General features: G+C 36.3%; 1 protein-coding gene and 1 pseudogene across 9 annotated transcripts in view; one reads left to right on the top strand and one right to left on the bottom strand.

Annotated features, from left to right (window-relative positions):
- The window catches only part of USP9X (ubiquitin specific peptidase 9 X-linked), a 126,941-nt gene that overhangs the window by 20,619 nt on the left and 86,411 nt on the right, over positions 1-19,911 (bottom strand). For all 9 annotated transcript variants that reach the window (XR_003429654.1, XM_027091420.1, XM_027091419.1 and 6 more), the window contains exons 25-33: positions 18,936-19,061; positions 17,715-17,881; positions 12,432-12,540; positions 12,054-12,200; positions 11,101-11,247; positions 10,130-10,352; positions 7,435-7,655; positions 4,718-4,908; positions 990-1,163 (exon numbers count right to left, since the gene is read on the bottom strand). Coding sequence is in view for 8 of the 9 variants with exons in the window: in XM_027091420.1 (XP_026947221.1) it covers positions 990-1,163; positions 4,718-4,908; positions 7,435-7,655; positions 10,130-10,352; positions 11,101-11,247; positions 12,054-12,200; positions 12,432-12,540; positions 17,715-17,881; positions 18,936-19,061 (1,505 nt within the window). In the remaining variant the exon portion in view is untranslated. The remainder of the gene's footprint in view (positions 1-989; positions 1,164-4,717; positions 4,909-7,434; positions 7,656-10,129; positions 10,353-11,100; positions 11,248-12,053; positions 12,201-12,431; positions 12,541-17,714; positions 17,882-18,935; positions 19,062-19,911) is intronic.
- Positions 7,969-9,528, top strand: LOC113611884 (60S ribosomal protein L35a pseudogene; annotated as a pseudogene).

The raw sequence follows: 19,911 nt of genomic DNA, 5'->3' as shown, positions 1-19,911 counted from the left end.
AGAAACTAACACACCATTGTAAAGCAATTATACTCCAATAAAGACATTAAAAAAAAAAAAGTTGCCCAGTCTATGCAAACAATTTTATGGCCTTATCCAGAAAGAGTAGTTTAGCATTTACATATAGTATTAGCACTCCCTCAATCATTTTCCCTGTGTTCAAAAATAAAGCACATACACACACAACCTATGACTGTATATAATGCTGTTTAGACTTGCAGAAGATACTATCCTACTGTGATTGTCTGGTGAGAAGGGATTTCAAACCAACATTAATTGACAACATACAAGAGAAGTTCCAAAGTAAAACTTCCATACAATAGGCATAAACGTGTATCTATCAGTAATGAACTTTAATAGTTATTTAACTATTTTCAATAAGAGCCTTTAATCAACTTCCCCTTTAAGAAAACCAAAAACCAAAAAAAACCGAAACCCAATTTGTTTAGTCAATTTTGCTATAAAGATTTTGTGTGGGAAACATACCTTAAAGACAATGACAGTAATCAATGCTATTTTCAAAAAGTCAGCATTTCATTTGTATAGGAAATAGTGCTCCATGCCTGTTATCTTCTAAACTTAACATATTTACAATATTGTAACTATTTTAATTCTAAGATAAAGGGCAAATTCATAAGTAATACCTGTAGCTATGCAAAATGCCATTTTATTTTCTTAGGCATGATCATACATAAGAACATGTAAGAGTATGAAATAGTAAGAGCTTAGGTGTAGTTAAAGGAACCAAATATTATTTGACAAAAACAAACAGACCCATAAAGTTCATGAGACTTTTCTGTACTCTTAAACTTCACTGTAATAAAATGAGAAAACAAACAAAACCCCCCCACAGTAGTAAGGTATGCGCAATATGTAATTCATCCAGCCTCAGGTATTTAGTAATCGGTAGCGTACTTCACTTTTGTACATAACTAATAGTAAAAATAAACAGTACAACATACACTTTTAAGTATGAAATTAGCACTTACCTATGTGGGCAGCCTTGGCAAATCTTCTGATCAGCAAAGGAACCTCCTAAAACTTTACTTAGCATAGCTGGGTGTCCTAAGGCTTTCAAAGCTTCATCTAAACTATCCACCAATGAATTAAAAAATTCTAAAGCATCATGTTGTTCACGAAGATTAACAGGCTCACCCCAAAGCCTAAGAAATGAATGGAGTAAAATATGTAATGTGCGACACTCCCAAAACAATATATACAATATATTTTTCAGGAAAAAAGCAATACAACCACAAATGACACCACAAAAACTGAGATTTTATTCCTCAACTACAGGAAGTAGAAAAAAACAAATGCCATTTATGTATCGATTGCTGTGGGGAAGAAAGTGAGATTCATAGTAAAAGTGGTACTTCAGTGGGGAAGAAATACCATGAAACTACCGGTGTGGCTGGATGCACAGTATAGCTCCAGGAAGGATGGTTTCTGTAGGTAATATAGTATAAGCATGCATTTTGAATCCAACTGAAGACGCTGTTAAAATTGGGTGGCTGATCTCACTCTTACGCAGATAATTACTACTTCATTTCTTTCATTTTGCTTAAATTTTGGGTTACAGATACAGTGCAAAGATAATATTTACTCTTAATTAAATTGACTTTTCCGATCGAAAAGAGAAAGGTTTGACTTGTTTTACAGTTCATCTCTTTTGAATAATCTGAGGATTTAAATTAGGTAAATCAATCCTGAGAAAAGAAAATATCAATTATGTGAATGATAAAATGAGAAGTGATACTAATAAAACCTAGGCACTGCTGGAAACTATGACATCTAATTTTGTATTTATAGCGTAATATACATTGAGAATATAAGTGAATTCATTCAAGCAACAGAGACGACAAATTTATTTTAAGTATGCAAGAGGAACTGTCTTTTAATAAATTCCTTTGTAACACTTTTACTATGTAGCAAATAATCTCACCCTAATTATATTTCAGCTGTTAAATTTGCATATAGCGAGTTAGAAATCAAATATATCACTTGTTAAAAGCTATTTTACAATGGAGAGATTTGTTAAGACACCAAGGGATCAAAGCTAACATCACCAATAATCAGATAAACTGATACCATGTGCCTCTGAATGCAATGAGAAGCATATAATAACATCACCTATGTAGTTTTCTTGCCAAAAAGTTTAACCTGAATCTAATCATGGGGAAATAATCATACAAATCAAGGAAGTACCATAAAGGTCATGACAAGTTAGGGAGATTATTTTAGAGAAGACTAAAGAGGTAACAACCAAATTCTTGTGATTCCTTCTAGGATACCAGTCTGGAATTGGAAAAAAAAAAAAAAAAAAGAAAGAATATTTTGGGGAAATGGAAATACATATTGCTGAATATCAGGCGTTACTAAATATTAAATTTCATGCATGTGATAACTGTATTAAACATTACATAGGAAAATGTCCTTATTCTTAGAGGATACATTTTGAAGCATGCAGGGGAGTTAAAGTGTCATATTTGCAACTATCAACTCGTTTAGAAAAAACAAACAAAAACCAAAACCCAAGTATACATATAAGCAAATATGGCAAAATGTTAACAATTGGTAAATCTGGGTAAAGAGTATATATCATAAAGGTGATTATTATACTACTTTACCTTTTCTGTTGGTTTGAAATTCTTCAATATAAAAAATCGGGGGTGGGAAATGTGGTTAACTAACCCACATATATATCTAGAGTATACTATGTATAGAGTATATTATGTGTCTAAAGTGTGGATAATCCAAAAGTGCTAGTCTAGACAAACTGCGAGCTCCACTAGCATAGGGAGTAATTAATTGAGAAGTCAAAAATGCAAGGGCATTATAAGATAAGCAATAACTATAACTGAATGACAAATTTTAAGACAAAAGCTCAAAAAGCTTGAGAGTAATCTGGAAGAGGAAGAACAGAAATGCTAAAAGCCTTATGGCAGAGACGAGACAAGCTAGAGAAAGAATGAGAACGGGAATAGTCAGAAAGGAAGATGAGAGGTGCTGAGAGGTGATGGGACCAAAAGAGCAAAAGCAGAGCTGGGAAGGAGGGTGGTGCATGCAAGCCAATAAGTATGGATTAAGTAGGGGGCCGAGTTAGAGGAATTTATACGGTGAGTCATTGTATTATAAAGCAGTGGTTTCAAAAGAAATCTAAGTAGTATCCCTGTAGGCAAAAGGGAAGCTGCTCTGATTGAAGCAGGGAAGGTGGACAAGAGCGGCAGTGTCAGGTGACCCTTTGCTTCCCCTGCTCTCAGCTGTCTGGGAGATACCTTGAAGGGATTCTAAGGAGTATTATTTAAGGGAATCTCCTGGTGGTCCAGTGGTTAGGACTCTGTGCTTTCACTGCAAAGGGCTCAGGTTCAATCCCTGGTTGGAGAACTAAGATCCCACAAGCGTGCAGTGTGGCCAAAAAACAGGGAAAAAAAAAAAAAAAAAAAGTAGTAGTATTTAAAAAACCCAATGCTATGAAGGATTATAGCATTCTCATACACAGTACAGACATGTGGTTGTGCTACAGTATTTTAGCACAGTGCACGACATGATAGGTGATGATAAAAAAAAAACAAATGAAATAAATGAAGCCAGAGAAATAAGATCAAGACATAATCGAAGATTTTTAAAAAATTAACAACAACAAAACCCAATGTATTTATCGCACCTTTCCTATAAAATTGTACATTAGAATAGCCAAAGAGTTGCTATGGGGAAGTTTTCCTTTATAGATCTCCTCTAGCTAAAAAATGGAAGAATGATAAAATTAGAATGTTGCCATTTTGTAATCCTCATGAAATGCTGCATTTAGGCAATGATGATCAATGGCTGTTATAAGACAGAGACAGACAGACATTATGTACTTCTCACTGAGGTCATCGTTATCACCTATGAAGCAAGTCTTGTCTATCTGCTCCAAAAAAAAGAAAAATCACACCTGAATTTGATCAAGCCTCTAGATCTCACTACCTATTTATATGACATACAGGGGACTGAGGAAAACAGAAACCACCACAAGGATCCCATCAATAAAATCCAGATGGGAAAATTTACAGAGCTAACTACCTTTTTTATTCTCCCCAACAAATAGCTACAAGGGTGAAAAAAGATTAGAAGAGACTAAAGAGTCATGTCAACATCTGCAGCATACGGACTTCACTTGGATCATGATTTCAAAAAATTTATAGTAAAAAAGTTATGAGGTAATTGGGTAAAATCAGACATTGACAAGGATATTAAGGAATTTTTATAAGACATGGTAATAGTATCATGGTCATGTTATAAAAAAGACGTTAGAGATACACACTGACACATTTATGGATGAAATTATGTATTTGCTTCAAAACAATCTAAAAAGTAGATGGCAGTGTAGATTAAATAAGATTGGCCATGAGTTGACAACTGTTGAAGTTGAGTGATGAATACATAAGAGTTTATACTCTTCTCCCTACTTATGTAAATATTAGAAGCTTTCAAAATAAAAAATTATTAACATCTGAAGAGACTAAAGAATGCTGCCTCTTACTATGACACTTTCTACCTCCTTTGGGGACAATGAGAAAACAAACCTAACTATGAAGTAAAGTTTGATTATTACTACTGCTTAAATACTAAACATAAAAGTGCCTTCCAGTATAGGTTTTATAAGTTTAATGTTAGTGTCATGAGATAGTCATAAAGGTTTAAGCAGTATCCCAATTACTATTCATCCATAGTTTACCTGAACTGTTTCCAAAATCCTCTGGGCACATAGTACTGTAGTCGAGAAGCAGCTAAATGACCAAAGATGACTTGAAGGTGTCTTAGAACACCAATGTTGTACTCTTTCCTATCTTCTGTTTTACTTAATGCTGGTTTCTCTTCAAACTGTTGAGGGTATCCAAATACATCATCTCTGGGATCAACATTGCTCTAGAAACCAAAAGTTATCATTAATGAGCTAACCTAACTTCAAAGTATAGTAAAAATATGTTGAGACAAATGCTATACGATTAGTGAACAAATCACCTGTACTTCTATTTATTTCCAAAGCACTTAACTTTCAATTTATAAATTTTAGTTTACAGTATCAGTGTTTATATCCCCACCCCTTTCACATAAGAGTTGTCATAAAGGAATAACCCTCACTAAGTATCGTAGAGGTAGGTAATACAGCAAAATACAGTAGAGTGATTAACTTAGACTGAACTGGATACAAATGCAGGCTTTGCTACTTATAAGCTAAGTAACTTTGAGCAATTAAGTGCCTCATGTGTAAATGGGTTAACACATTCTTCATGTAGCTGTTGTGAGAATTATATGAGACAATGTATATAGAGTGCTCAGACTTGTAAACATTCAATACAATATACATATTAAGATTAGTTGGAAAAACTAGATATCCATATGCAAAGGAATAAGGTTGGACTTTTCCCTAACACTATACACAAAAATTTACTCAATACAGATCAAAGATTTGAATGTAAGAGCTAAAACTATGAAACTCCTAAAACATAGAGCAAAAACTTCACGACACTGGATTTGACAATGATTTATCGGATATGACACCAAATGCACAGGCAACGAAAGAACAGAGACATACTGGACCTCGTGAAAATGAAAAAGTTCTGTGCAAAGAAATTGGAACCCTTGCACACTGTTGGTGGGAAATGTAAAATGGTGCAGCCACTGTAGAAAACAGTTCCTAAAAAAAATTAAAAATAAAACTATAAAATGATCCAGCAATTCCACTTCTGGGTAAAACACCCAAAAGAACTGCAAGAAAGGTCCTGAAGAGATATTTGTACACCCATGTTCAGAGCAGCATTATTCACAATTTTGAATTCCACCAAAAGGTGGAATCAGGGACTTCCCTGGCGGTCCAGTGGTTAAGACTCCATGCTCCCAATGCAAGGGAAGCGGGTTCGATCTCTGGTCGGGAACTAAGATCCCGCAGGCCACGCCGTGTGCACCACCACCCACAAAAAGGTGGAAGCAACCCAAATGTCCACTGATGAATAAATGGATAAACAAAATGTGGTATATACATTCAAAGGAATGTTATTCAGCCTTTAAAAGAAAGGAAATTCTGACACATGCTATGAAATGGTCGTTACGTTAAATCAAACAAGCCAGTCACAAAAAAACAAATACGGTATGATTCCACTTATATGAGGTACCTAGAATAGTCAAATTTATAGAGATGGAAAGAGAATGGTGGCTGCAGAACTCTGTGTGGGACGCGGATGTAGAAATAGACAATGTCCAGTCCCTGCCCACGAGAAACTTAGTCTAGGGAAGGAAAAAAGCACACAGGCAAAAAACAGTGCAATGGGGTGCTGAGACAACACAGAGCAGAGGGTACCATGAGAGCAAAGTTGAGATACCTTATTTGAACTGTATCATGCTTTGTCTGCTGGTACAATTAGCTGTCTCTACTGTGCTTAACTCAACAACCTAGAGATGTGATGCATCACAGAACTAGAATCTGAACTCCAATTTTCACCCAGAGCAGTGGTTCTTAACCAGGTATATGGTGTGAGCAATGCCTATGAAACTTCTTAAAAAAGTAAAAATGCTCAGACCCCAAACCCTGGATGATGCAGTTCAGCAGACCTAGGGAAGAGTTGGGGTCTAGTGTATGTTTCAGAAGCCCTCCCTGTAAGTGATAAACTACCTCAGAGCAAATAGTTCGGTGACTGAAGAGAGGGAATGAGAAAAGAACCATTTAAGATATTTACTACAATCAGAGCATGCTCTGGCTTCTCTCTTCAGCTCTCACCAACACAACACCATGAGTAGGAAAAGGTCAAATAAAAACAAAGAAATACAGCGTGGACACAAACATGACCACAGCTTAAGTCTGGCCATAGTCTCTTCTTTAAAGAACGATGCCATAGTTACGTCAACTCTGATCCACCACTACAACCTAATTTTTTCACAGCTTTATTCTGCATTGGATACTTGGTAGGAGCCTAAATTTTGTCACAAGTAGAAGTTTGTTTCCTAAGCAAAAATAGTTATGATCTGGGAGAAATGCAAAAGTAATCTAAAAGTAAACACAGACAATGAAACTGGCATAGCACATATCTTGGCATAAATAAATGGAGATACATAATTAAAATATCAAATAGAAAAGTAAAAATATAATTTAGACTATTACTAAAAATGAAGATTCTTATCATTATACAAACTCTAAATTATACCAAACCCCCAAAAGTGAGTACATTAACTGTTGTGTTAAAACGTATAAACTATCATAAACATTAACTGTAGTTGCAAGTCTGTTAGGTAGTGAGCACTATGTCGAGGTAGCAGTCTGTGCCAGGAGATTCTAGCTTTATTTTCAAATATTTGCCAACAGGTCCAGTGAAAAGTCTAACGCTTTCTAAGAGAGAACAACAGTATCTCGTATCAGAACTTCAAACACAGAAAACAAAAATGCTAAATAAAATTTACCTCGTTGTCCTGCTTCTCATCCCCAGACATATCATCATCTACATCGCTACCTGTGCCTTCAATTGCGAGAATACCATTCCTAATGGACGGAATCATGTAGAGTTGCTGAATCACAGAATTCATATAACAAGTAGCCCCAGCGTTTTTCAGCCCCACAAATCCTTTTGGTGGGCGGGGTCCAACAGGTGGCAGATATTCCCACTCAGTAAGTGCTTCACAAGCTGAGAGAAGACAAAAGATTCTTGCAGCACAAATAAAAACATTTTGCCCACTTTAGACTTTATTAAGCTGATAAATTAACATTACCAACAATTCCACTACTCCTATAGCCACCTGAAATAGTGCTCTAGGTATGCATTTCACCCTCAACAAATTGAAGATACACAGCAACACATACCACTATATAGATTCTTACCCCACCATCTATGAACCCATGCTTTATCTAATGTTGCTTCTATGGCAGTCTCACAAGATGATACAAGGCTAATTTCTACATGTTAACTTTACTTTTAACTTTATTATAATTTAGTCATAATGAACTGTAACTTCTTCTACTTTTATATGTTTTTTTCAAGTGCCTTCAAACTCCTTCTGGCATGAAATGTTATACAAATATATCAACATATGATAGCTTACTAAGTTTTAAATAATCCTAAGATATCACCTGGGTTCACATCCAGGTTCTGATGCTTACCAACTCTTTCATCTTCAGGCAAGCCTCTGTTTCCTTCTTAATAAATGTAGTAAGACGTGCTTTGCCTATAATCACCATGTTATTTTGAGGAGCAAACGAGATAGTGGATTTGAGTTCTGTGAGAACTGTAAATCACTGCCTATATCCCTCTACCTAGTATAAACCTGGAAACAATGTAAACATCATCACGTATAAGACCAATTAAATAAATTATATAGTATATTGAACTGAAAGGTAGAAAGGTATATAGCTAATAAACGGATTTAGATAAATATTTATGTGTTGATAGGAAATGATCACAGATATATTAAGGGGAAAACAAAGTGAAGAACACTGTGCACTCCACACCAATCTGTGGTTAAAAAACTAAACAAACAAAAAAAGATTTTGTATGTGGATTTTGCATACTCAGAGATTCTGGGAGGATAGACATGAACTGAAGATAACGGTTACAGCTATTGAAGGGGACCAGGGGAATGGAATGGGCAGGAAAAATGTTTTAGAATACATCCTTCTCTGGTAGTTGAAATTGTTACCACACAAATGTACTACTTAAAAACAAGCGGCCTTTCTCTTTCTGCCGTCTTGGAGCCTGTGGAGGAGCACTGGGAACAGGACTTCTAAAACAGCAAATAGGTCTGGAAGGCTGTGGTCCAAGGCTCTATTTTTGCTGGCTATAAGCAGGGTCCTGTGAAACCAGAGGGTTCCTCTTCTTAAAACTGAAGGTGTTTATGCCCAAGATGAAACTGAATTCTACTTGGGCAAGAGATATGCTCATGTGTACAAAGCAAAGAACAACAGTGACTCCTGGTGGCAAACTGAACAAAACCAGAAGAATCTGGGGAAAGGTAACTTGTGCTCATGGAAACAGTGGCTTGGGTTCCTGTCAAATTCCAAAGCAACCTTCCTGCTAAGGCCACTGGCCACAGAATCTGTGTGCTGCTGTACCCCCTTGAGGGTTTAAACTTATGAAAATTAAATAAATAAAACTGTGGATTTGTTTAAAAACAAACAAAACCCCCCACCCTACTATATACAAACTTGATAGAATAACTGTCTAACGTTTTAAGAACTTTAATCAGAATCTCCTAAAATGTTAAAAAGTCCTTATATTCTAAAATATATCAAAAAACAATTTGACATGTTCTTAAAAACTTACCATAATCAATTATATTCTTAAGCTTTGTAGTTAAATGGTTTTCTCCTAAAACAGAAGAGCCTCCACTGTGGTCTGCTTTCTTATTTCTGCTGTCTCAGTCATTTTATATTGCCCTCATCCCTTTTGAGCTTCGGTTCTGTATCAGTAAGATCTACAGTCTACAGTCTGTTTCATGGGCTTCATGTGAGCATTAGCTGAGGACCAAGGGCACTAAAATATTATCTTCTCACATTCTTCTCTTTAAAACCAGATTTTCTTAGAACTCATATGAAAATAACATTAAAGAGCTTCTAAAGTGAGGGCCTGAAAGGTTTTCCAATGCATGTAATTTGAATTTTTAAGTTTGAACTCTGAAATTTATTTTGACTGTTTATTATTCTGGAGTTTGGATTTCAGTCCAGATTTGACTGAAATGAAATTTATTTTGTTGCTCAATACTTGTACCACTTACAGGAAGACATTTAACAAACATCTGAAAACTTTTCTACATTAAGACTCATTGCTTGTAATGGTCTTAAACGTTATACTAGTTGCTGAAAGGAAAACATGAGTTGAAGATGTTTACTAGAAGGAAAACAGGGCTTCCCTGGTGGCGCAGTGGTTGAGAGTCCTCCTGCCGATGCAGGGGACACAGGTTTGTGCCCTGGTCCGGGAAGATCCCACATGCCGTGGAGCGGCTGGGCCCGTGAGCCATGGCCGCTGAGCCTGTGCTCCACAACAGGAGAGGGCCACAACAGTGAGAGGCCCGTGTACCGGTACCACAAAAAAAAAAAAAAAAAGGAAAACAGAATTTGAACACATTAGAGAACTGTCATCAGAACTTTGTATTTTAAAATACTTACTAGTTATTGCTGTGCCAATGTAATACATTTCAGTCAAAGAATCTACTATCTGTTTGAGGTTCCTCACACAGCCAACAGCTAATGCTACAAGTAACTCAAAGCCTGCATTAATGGTAGCTGGTGAACTACAGACTGGAATAGCCTGTTCAGCTGGCAGTTCTCCATTTCTCATATACCGTAGGTAAACATTGGATGCAGGGAAGATGAAATCATCAATTAATTCCTACAAAGGTGAAAAACGGATTATGTATTAGCAATGATACATATTTATATAAAAATACATGTAAAGTTTTATATGCGTATGTATTTTTTTTTAAAGAAAGAAATGTCTCTTGGAAGGAAATAATGTTAAATTAATTGTCAGAATTCAAGATTTCATTACATTTCAGAAAACTTAGATTTTCTAATAAAAAGATCCCACTTCAAAACACTATTTACTACAATTAACAAACAAACCCAATTTCTCAGGTTAAAAACTCATCAAGAATGAGTTGACTGTAGCACTTAACAAAAATTCACATTAAGTAAATTTACTCTTTTAATCACATGTATACCAAAGCTCATCTTGAATAAAAATGAAATGTCCTAAAAATGATACTTTTTGTTTCCTCGAGTTACCACGTTATGTGAAAAAACTCATCAAAGAAACATGGTAAATATGCACAGTCTTACATAATAGAAGTCTGTCTCATTCTGAATAGTCTGATGAAGTAAAAAGTTCAGATTTTCTAAACAGAAAAATTAAATAGTGCTTGCTTACTTCACACAGTACTGAAATTTTATTCATGTACAAAATTTAGAAACGATATTTTAAAAGTTACTGTTACCTCTATATTCTTTAAAAGTAGAAAAGAGAAATGATCAAGAAAACACACCCAAGACATGATACCATAAATTAACCAGACAGATTTGCTAATGAACATGTAGAATGTTAATGATACATAGCTTAGGACCAAGCCGACAGAAATTACCTTAATGAGATTAGCACCTCCTTTTTCACAACCAATATGATATTTTTTCTCAGGGGTTTGAAAGGCCAGTAACTCTTTTGTTACTCCAAGGTGGCCTTCCAAGATTGTCTCTTCAACACCCGTTTCACCTGTTCTTTTAACATCATCCTGCCAAAGAAAAATATCAAATGCCTAACTTACAAAAGGGCGGTGAGATGTCAGAACAAGACTGAGCTAGACAGAGGCAATTCCTTCAAACCTTTCCATTCTAAGAGATTTTTTCTCTTCAGAACTTTCTAGAAGTAGGCTTTACAAACTAGAAGAAATGCTAATCTGAAGGCTAAAAGATACCAATCTGGGCTTCCCTGGTGGCGCAGTGGTTGAGAGTCCGCCTGCTGATGCAGAGGACACAGGTTCCTGCCCCGGTCCGGGAAGATCCCACATGCCGCAGAGCGGCTAGGCCCGTGAGCCATGGCCACTGGGCCTGCGCGTCCGGAGCCTGTGCTCCACAACGGGAGAGGCCACAACAGTGAGAGGCCAGTGAACCGCAAAAAAAAAAAAAAAAAAAAAAAAAGATACCAATCTCTTCAGAAATAAATTCTCATACAACTCTAAGTAAAAAGTATCAGGTGTTAAGATCAAAAGTTAAATTAAGTGCTAGTCTATCAGACTCATTTTTTGATGAAAACAATCCAAGAATACTTTTTAAAATGAAAATTTGCAAAACGGGCCCATTTGAAAATGGAAGAAGCTGAATATCAGTGTCTCAAGTCTTAAAGCAAGGCATTTGACAAAACTACTTACGCATTCATTCTGGGAATCATGAGTTAGTAATATCCACCAACACAGAGTATATTCTTTGGTCCTTTTATTACTCTTTGTTGTTTTTCATTTAACCAAAATGCTCAAAACTATAAACTATTAATAAAATATCTTATTTATTGACGATAAACACAGTATTAAATGCAACTTACCCTAATTCTTTTAAGCCAATCAATTTCATTATTGAGAAGAACTTCAGCATTGGGTATGTTAATATTACTATTGTAAGCATAATTAAGAAGGTGCCTTAAAAGAATAAAGTAGTCGCCTGAATGTTTAGCTCTCTCTCTGGCTGTGCTCTGAAACAATAAAGTAGAATAATATGAATTTACATGTCCATGTTCAGAATCCACTTTTTAAAAACCCAGAATTAACTAGAGTTAATAGACTAACATAGGATGGGAAATTACTAATATTTTTAAAATAAATATAGACTGCTCCAACTTTAATACAAGCTAAAACCATGAATTCTTGACTGTTCCATGTACAAGAATGAATCACAATGATAAGTATATTAAAAAATGTCTCACCCCCAAAACGGTGAAGAGCAGAGTAATGAAGAAGAGTAAAGGCCTGTGTCCCATGCAACATCTGGTGCACATTAAAAAGAACTGCTCCTGTGCCACCTGGCGAACAGTTCTGAAATAAAAATGTTTCACATTTAATATATTATCTTCATTTAGAAAAAGAAAAAAAAAGATTCCAATGCTGTCTCTCGGGGTGGGGGTGGGGTGTTAAGGGGTAAGTAAATTAAAAGTAAAAATACAAGAATACGTAACACCCCTTTAAGCAGCAACGTTTAACAGATGAACTTAGGCTGTGTGTCAAGAACTAAAACCTCAAATTGTCACTGAAGAGTTTAAGGGATACCTTCTAACACCCCTTTCTTGGAACAGGCTGGAAATGTTCCTCTAGGTACAAGAGTTGTACAGTAAGCCTTAAGCATCTTTTGGGCATTCCATAGAATTATTCCATTGTGCTCTGGAGCGAACAACTCTGTAGAAATTCTGTTACAATTACACAATAAGGATGTTGCTGCAGATGTCCCTGATATTATACTAGTGATTCCCAAAGCATGTTACCCAGATCAGCAGCACCTGAGAACTTGTTAAAAATGCAATTTCTCAGGCCCCAGCAACCTGCGTTTTAATAAAGCCTTCAAGTGATTCTAACATGTGCTAAAGATTGAGAACCACCGTATTATACAATATTCTATGATTACCCATGGGAAAAACTTGTCTCTGGTCACAGTACTGGGAATTTTACCTGAGCATCATGGGTCTCTTAAAAAATATGTATACTATATAGATCTCACCAGAATAAATGCTCCAAGAGGGCAAAGACATCATCTAGTTTATTACTGTGCCTCCAGAATGAAAAATGATGTCTGGCATATAACAGGTGCTAAGAACCAGTTACCAGATGTATAAATACTGTTTGTTTACAAGATGGAGGTCTGTCTCCATTAGAAAGTAAGCTCTTTCAGGGCAGGGCTTTGCTTTGTTGAAGAACCTAGAACAACATCTGACATATGGAAGATGCTCAAAAAGTATCTGCTAACGAAGCATTTGTCTATCGTACAAACTACATTCGGTGAATAACTGTTTCTGGCAATGTGCTAGCTGATAGACAGCTTAGAAACAAATTTTTAGTTCAATGTAAGAACTTGACAGTATACATTCTGTGTACTAGCCTCCCTCCTGGATATGTTTTAGGTTTCTGAAACCTGTACATGGTCCTATAAACCATAGGGACCTTTAGAAGCTTTGTGGGTTAAGTTTGGTGGAATTCAAATAAACTGACATCAGGAGTACTTGGTTTTGTTGGGGAGAAGGTCCATAACTTTTACCAGATTTTCAGAGGTATATGTCATTCATACTGCCCTAGTTTATTTTTTAAAAAGTAAGGTATGCGGCCCAAATAGAGTGAGGGTCTATAAAGAGTTGATGCTTGTCAGTTCCTGATGAACCCTCCCCTCACACACGCAGACTTCGGTAATGCTTCAAAAGAAACACATCTACTAAAAAATCCTGTTGCCTGTATCTTCACAACATACTCAAAATCTGATCATTTCTCACCACTTCTACTATTGCCATACTTCCAGACTCTCTCATCTTTTATTTGGATTAATGAAATAGTCTAAGTGCCTTTCCTGCAAAGCAACCAGAATAAACTTAAAATGTTAACTCAGAGCATATCATTCTTCTGCTCAAAACCCTCCAATGGGGGACTTCCCTGGTGGTCGAGTAGTTAAGACTCCGTGCTCCCAATGCAGGGGACACAGGTTTGATCCCTGGTCAAGGAACTAAGATCCCGCATGCCGCAGCAAAAAAACCAAAAAAAAAAAAAAAAAAAAAAAAAAACCCCAATGGATTCCCATCTCACTTAGGGTAAAAGTTAAGGTCTTTACAATGATCTATAAAATCCTTACAGGCTGCTTATTGCCTCTCTGGCCTCACCTCCTACAACTCCCCCACCTCTGCTGTTCTAGCCACACTCGGCTCCATGTTGTTCTTTACATGTCAGGCATGTTCCTGCCTTGGGACATTTGCATCTGTTGTTTCTTCTGCTTAAAACACACTTCCCCCCGGGGCGGGGGGGGGGGGGGGGGGGGGGGGGGGGCGCGGGCGGATAAAGTTGGAATTTGGGATTAACAGACTACTACATATAAAATGGATGAACAACAAGGACCTACTATATAATACAGGAAATACAGTATTTCATAATAATCTATGATTGAAAAGAATCTGGAAAAAAAAATATGTATAACTGAATCACTGTGCTGTACACCTGAAACACTGTAAAACAGCTATATATACCTCAATTAAAAAATAAAAATTAAAAAAATATATATTTGGTCATTCAGATGACCAAAATGTATTTCTCATATAAAAAATGAAATAAAATTTAAAATGAAATATGATGGAGGTGTCAGCTAACCTTAGGCTATGGTGGTAATCATACTGCAAGATATGACTATCAAATCAACACTTTGTACACCTTAAAGTTACACAGTTATATGCTGATTATATCTCAATAAAGCTGAACAAAATAAAAAATACAATTTAAAATGAAAAACAAAACAAAAAACCCCCACCCAAAAACCCAACACACTTCCCCCATTAACTGCATGGATCACTACCTCATTCTTTCAGAGCCCCAGAGACTTCAGGGAAGTCTTCTCTGACTATCCTACATAAAACTGAACTCCAATGACCCTGCCTCCCCACTCATCCCCATTCCTGATTTATTTCTCTTGATAGCATTTATTAATATAACATACTACATATTTTCCCATATGTCTTCTCTTCCCACTCCCCATCCCCTTTAGTACAGACTCCAAGAAGGCTGACATTTTGTCTGTTTTTTTTCACTGCTATATTCCCAGTAGCTAGAACACTGCCTGGTGCATAATGGGTACTTGATAAATTATTCATCAGTGAGACTGCCTACAATATTAAAATCTAACACTACTTGGATCTCAGCATCAAAGGCCTTCTGTAAACCGACGCCTACTAATCTCCTTTTCTGCATTATCCCTTTCTCTTCTTCTACCAGAATACTCAGCTGTGCCTTGAAAGCACTATGCCAGGAGTGGCAAACTCAAATGCCTCCATGGATCATCAAGGTAACATAAAGGAGTTAAACAGGCAGAGTATAAAGCAACAGGTGCTGGAGGAGGCTTAAAAAAAAAAAACAAATCCACTTAAAGGAATTCAAATCCAATTATGAGCAATTACAACAAAATATCAGTGTTGTTATGTGGAAGCAGACCTCTTCTAATAGCAACAGAGGTCTGGGAGACCTCTAGGGATAAAGAAAACTTACTGGAAAATGTGGCCCTGAAGTTGAAATTTTCGAGTGTGTAGAAGCAAGAGCCAAATTGTGGAGTGCTTATAAACCAAATTTAAATGTTTACACTTAATTCAAAGACAGTGGGAAGACATGGAAAGATTTTAAGCAGGAAAACAACACGATCATATTTTGCAAGATATACTCTGCAAGTATCGAAGCCCGGTACTCTGATATTTATAATATGATGATTTAAAACTGCAGGGCAGGGCTTCCCTGGTGGTGCAGTGGTTAAGAATCTGCCTACCAATGCAGGGGACACGGGTTCGAGCCCTGGTCCGGGAAGATCCCACAGGCCGCGGAGCAACTAAGCCCGTGCGCCCCAACTACTGAGCCTGTGCTCTAGAGCCCACGAGCCACAACTACTGAAGCCCGCGTGCCTAGAGCCCGTGCTCCACAACAAGAGAAGCCACCGTGATGAGAAGCCTGCTCATGCAACGAAGAACCAAAGCAGCCAAAAATAAATACATACATATATAACTAAAACTGCAGGGCAGGGTGAGAGTCAGTACTAGGGAAGAAAGTGAGATACCTAAAGCTCAAAAAAGATCTTAACCTTAGAAGACCCCCCTTGTTGTCAAAGACAAGATAACAGAGGCATGAGAAGAAGTGCTGTGTACGGTACTTTTTACTTCATCGTGCACAAGTTTCAGGAAGAAGAGGAGTCAAATGGTTCTAACTTCCTATAATGGGGATTTTCATAAAAGTAGAGGGCAGAAAACTTATTAAACAAAGTTCCTTGATATTTAGTAGCAAAGAAAGTGACATAAGTTCCTAATTTAGTTTAAAATTTAAAAAAATCAGCATAGATTAAGAAATTTGTACCTCCAGGTCTGACTTCATCAAAACTCATGGCTAATCATCTTTCCTCTCCTCCAGACTTATTCAACCTATTTATCTTTCTTAACATACAGAGTTGTCCGACGATGATAAAGTTTTCTCAAAGAGATAGCAAGCTCAAGCTTATTTGGGCGGGGGGGATCCCATCAAAGAACATAGGCTGAACTAGATGTCTTCAAGGAAATTACCAAGGAACTTCTAAAATTATAGAGATTCCCACTGGAGACCACTAAATTACTTTACAGCACGCCCTGGAGTGAGTTGAACCTACTACTCCATCACACCACGTACACTTAAAACAAACAAACAAACAAACAAAAAAGAAAAAAACTTTACCACTAGGCTTCATGTCAGCAAAGTGCTTATTCTGACTTTACACTAACTTTTCATCAGTGATTTCTGTCATTGTTGAATGGAATGTGAAAGAATAAACAAAGTGAACATTTCCTGTGTCTTTTTGCAAAATGTACACGAGATAGATTAATTACATATAACAGTGATACTGATTAGAGCTCAAGTTTAAAAAGTTACCTTATGAAGGTCAAGATTTAGACTGACATAAGAGGATGGAAAACCTAAATTTTCTACAAATTTGATTGACTTGCACAAAAAGAAGCCCAAAACAAAATTAATGTCATTGAATAAATGCTCTAAAAATGAAAAACTAGGACTTTATAATTGGTCTTTATTCTCAGTGTAAAATGCAAAAGTTCTTACCATAACCATGCCTTGTGAATTCCACATTGACTTAACAACTTCACTAAAAAAAAACACTTGGCCCTAGGTATCTAAGAAAGGAAGCTAAATGTCCTATTTAATTTAAATCTTGTAAGCCAGATTTTTTAAATGGGCTAAAACACACACCTCTTAGGTGAAACTAAATTCTGGAATTACAGAAAAATTAATTTTACTTCGAGAATTAATGTTCACATTTTGTAGACAGTAAGACCAAACAAATTCAGGTCTAGGCAAAACACAGTTAAATAAAAATTTCCTAAACATTCGTGTGCTATAGAGACAATAAATATTTGATTCCTGGGATAAATTCTGCCAACATAAATTCATTCATTTCTGCTTAAAAAAATAAGGTCAAATTTCTTACAATTAAAAAAGACACTTACTTGCTGTGACAGTGCAACAGTAAATCAATAATGAATGTCTGCCAAGCCTTTTCTTTACTAAGAGTATCTAAGGCTGTCGGAATCAAGGCAAAACATAACGTCATCACCTCCAATGCTTCACAGCAAACCTGTTCATCTTCCAAATCTGGCTCACTGCCTGCATTGGTCTGTAAAATTATAGTCAAGGACAAATTACCTAGAGATATATTTAAGAAAAATCTCATACAAACTTCAAGTTAGTGCTTAAAACTTACCTAGTCACTTAAACCACTTGGCCTCAGCTTCTTTACCTACAACTCTTGAGGCCCCTTTGAAATAGCATGGAAATGAGTATAAACAGATGATAAAAGTCTAATTCTATTCTTTTGCTACGTCCCAAGGATGGCTGAAGGAGCACACTGAGCATATTACCTGCTTCTTTGTCCCCCAAGCTCTTAGAGACCTTCTAAGTTGTGTACTTCTGCACCAACAATCATTCCTTCCTCAAGAACCACTCTGGCACTGCAGTCAGAGTACCCAACTTCTGACTAGTCCCATTATAGCTTACCTATAGTGCCATTTTATTCAAAAGCAATTGTCTCAGACAACCGTTCAGGAAAGGTCTGAAGGTTTTACGACCTAAAATATACTTGGGTAGGTAGCTAATAAATTCTAAACTGAAGTTATCAATAAGTAATATTTATAGTACATGCCTGAAAAAGAACAGGCGTTCAAATATTAGCTGAGTGAATAACCAACAGTATAGGACATCAACATATATCCCAGGCAAATCACGGTTATGTTGGCCATAAAAGGGAAGCTCCTATAACTTAATTTCCCCTTCTAAATATGCAGCAGTGGCTATCAGGGGCAGGTATATGTAACAGAAAATCAAAGAGTCAAACACAGTCTCTCTTCTGTAAATAATTTGATTAATTTAATGGAAGATCAAGGATGATACCTAATTGGCTGACACTCTTGAATGCTTTAAGAGTCAAAAATACTTAAATGCCATGATATCACAATTGACAGTTACCTAAACCAAAATACATAGGACAGAAAGATGATGAAAGAAGAATAAAGAGAATAGGAGAAAACAAATTCAGTATGAAATAATTATACTTGACTTTAGTGAGAAGTAGAAAAAGACAGTTTTATATTAAGATGGCAGACATAATAATTCAGCCTCATGCACAATTAAACATTTTCTTAAAGGTAATATATTTCTGTGATAATTCTTACCTTCTCATAAACTTTAGTGATTTCTTCATTTGGGCTAAATACTAGCTGTAATGCCCCACATCCTGATGCCCAGATAATTTTTTGTATAGCTCTAATTACACAAATATCAGGCATATATCTTGAAGCCTGCAAGATAATGAGTAATCAAAACAGTTGACACAGTATCAGAGTGGAATAATCACTAGAAAAGCAAAAATGTTTCTCCCTGTAAAGGAAACAGGAATGGCTGTGAAGTAGTACCACTGTCTTTAGGTTCCCAAGTTGCCTTTGTCCCATTATTTCGTTTAACAGCAATACAACAAAGTATGTTCTCCAAGTTATTATCTGGCTCTACACTAACTTTCAGAAGAACCTTAAAAAGACTACAGAGGTGATCAAACCATTCCACTCCTAGTTTTTTACCCAAGAGAAATAAAAACTTAGGTCCACACAAACACTTGTACAGAATGTTCACAGAAGCTTTATTCACAGCTAAGAAAGAGAATGTCCTTTTCCAAGTATATGGATAAACACAATGTGGAATATTCATAATGGGATATTACTCAGCAATAAAAAGGAATGGACTAATGGTCCACACCACACAGAGAATTCTCAAAGTCATTATTCTGAGTGAAAGAAGCCAGACATAAAAGAACACACACTGTATGATTCCACTTGTGTAAAATTCTAGAAAATGAAAACTACTATATAGTAACAAAAGATCAGGGGTTATCTGAGGCCAGGGGTAGACAGGGAAGAAGAAGAGACTTCAAAGGGGCATACGGAAAGAGTGATGGAGACATTCTGTGTCTCGACTATGGTGGACGTGTGACACAAATATGTATTTGTCAAATTTCACTTAATTATATGCTTTAAAAGGATGCTGTTCATTGTACATAAAGGTGATTAAAACCAGAAAGCACTAATATTATCATTAGGTAAAATTCATGTTAAGGGAACTTTATCTAGACTGAGTCAGTGATTAAAGTGAGTGGGC

This window comes from Aethalodelphis obliquidens, unplaced genomic scaffold (genome assembly GCF_003676395.1).
Source record: "Aethalodelphis obliquidens isolate GAN/ISIS:26980383/991018 unplaced genomic scaffold, ASM367639v1 scaffold71, whole genome shotgun sequence".
NCBI lineage: Eukaryota > Metazoa > Chordata > Mammalia > Artiodactyla > Delphinidae > Aethalodelphis > Aethalodelphis obliquidens.
The sequence above is the reverse complement of the archived record's forward strand: the minus strand, read 5'-3'. Positions and strand labels throughout refer to the sequence as shown.